Below are 1,576 nucleotides of genomic sequence, written 5' to 3' on the forward strand. Positions count from 1 at the left end.
ATGATGATGATGATGATGATGATGATGATGATGATGATGATGATGACTTGGACTTCTTTCTTCTTTGTGTCTGGACCTAGGATAGATCCTTGGGCAGCGCCCGCCGTAATGGTCTTCTGGCGGGATCCTTCACTTGTTTCGTAAAGTAGCACTCGATCCTTCAGGTAATTGCTCACCATCCGTATAAGGTACTCCGGTACGTTAAAATTGTGCTTCAATGCATGTAGCATGTCGCTCCATTTAGCCGAATTAAAGGCATTTTTGACGTCAAGTAGGACAAGTACCACGATTTTTTGAGAGTAGCGACCTGCTTGTCGTTCCTCCAGAGCAATGTTTACAACATGTGACACTGCATCTACCGTGGACATTCCTTTCCGGAAGCCATACTGGCTGCTGGATAAATCCCCGGCCTCCTGTATAGCCGACTGTAATCGAGGTTTCAAAAGTCTCTCCAGTAGCTTTCCTGCCGTGTCTAGCAGACACAGTTGTCTCAAAGATGACGGACAGTTTGGGTCGCCTTTTCCCTTCTCTATGAGTACGAGCTTCTGCCGCTTCCACTGTTTTAGAAAAGTACCATTCTTGAGGCAGCTGTTGTACATGTTAAGCATTATCCCGGGACTTACATGTACAATTGCTTTAATAGCCTCCACTGGGATGCCATCCGGGCCTGGTGCCTTCTTGTTTTGAAGTGATCTTGCTGCTCTTACAAGCTCCATCTCGGTGAAGAGCGGAATTTGGTGCGATATTGCGTACGCATCTTCTTCTTCCCGCAGTTAGTGTGTGGGGAAAAGCGTACCTACAATATTTTCCATTTTTCCGGCATCACGCAGTCCTACTGAGGTAAGTCTTCCAAGTTTGCGAGTTACAATCTTGTATCCCAAGCCCCAGGGGTCTTTATCCACTTCATCCCTAATTTTCTGCCAACCAAGAATCTAGCTTTTTTTAATCGATTTACCCAATTCTTTCTTGGCTTGCTTGAAAGCTGCGTTTCTTAAAGCTGCTTCGGCTGGTCGCTTCTTTTTAACGCGTTGCGCTCTACGCCTTAGGAAAAAACATTCCTTACGATGGTCTGCAATCTCCTCCGACCACCAATAGGCCGGGCGTCGATTGTCGCGTGATCATTTTTTTGGCATAGACGCGTTACAGGCTTGACGTACCAGCTGCATCGTAATCTCAACAACCCTTCCGGTGTCTTCTTGAGCCATCTCAGCAACTGCATCTTGCCCCCTGATAAGCGTTGACGTCAACTTTTCCTTATCCATTTTGGCAGCATTCCATTTGTGCTCTTGTTTGGTCGCCTTATGCCTTTCTTTTTCTAGAGACATTTGTATACGGAAGTTAATATACAAATGGTCGCTTCCGGTGTAGTCATCCATGACTCTCCAAGCTTGGGCCCTTCTGACAAGATTTTCTGTCACCAGAGATATGTCAGGGATGGTTTCTCTCTGCCCAGGGCGTCTAAAGGTGGTCTGTCCCGTATTTAGAACGACAAGTCCTCTTCTTGCAGCCATTTCCATCACTTTTTTTCCTCTAGGGTCCATATACGCCATACCCCACTCTAAAGCTTTTGCGTTGA

General features: G+C 46.3%; 1 protein-coding gene across 1 annotated transcript in view; it reads right to left on the reverse strand.

Moving 5' to 3' along the window:
• Window positions 1-773: 773 nt before the first annotated feature.
• LOC117180435 overlaps window positions 774-1,576 on the reverse strand; it is a 1,368-nt gene continuing 565 nt past the window's right edge. The window contains exons 2-3 of the mRNA XM_033372934.1: window positions 1,158-1,564; window positions 774-917 (exon numbers count right to left, since the gene is read on the reverse strand). Coding sequence (XP_033228825.1) covers window positions 774-917; window positions 1,158-1,564 — 551 coding nt within the window. The remainder of the gene's footprint in view (window positions 918-1,157; window positions 1,565-1,576) is intronic.

The sequence above is a fragment of the Belonocnema kinseyi genome, chromosome 1 (assembly GCF_010883055.1).
Source record: "Belonocnema kinseyi isolate 2016_QV_RU_SX_M_011 chromosome 1, B_treatae_v1, whole genome shotgun sequence".
NCBI lineage: Eukaryota > Metazoa > Arthropoda > Insecta > Hymenoptera > Cynipidae > Belonocnema > Belonocnema kinseyi.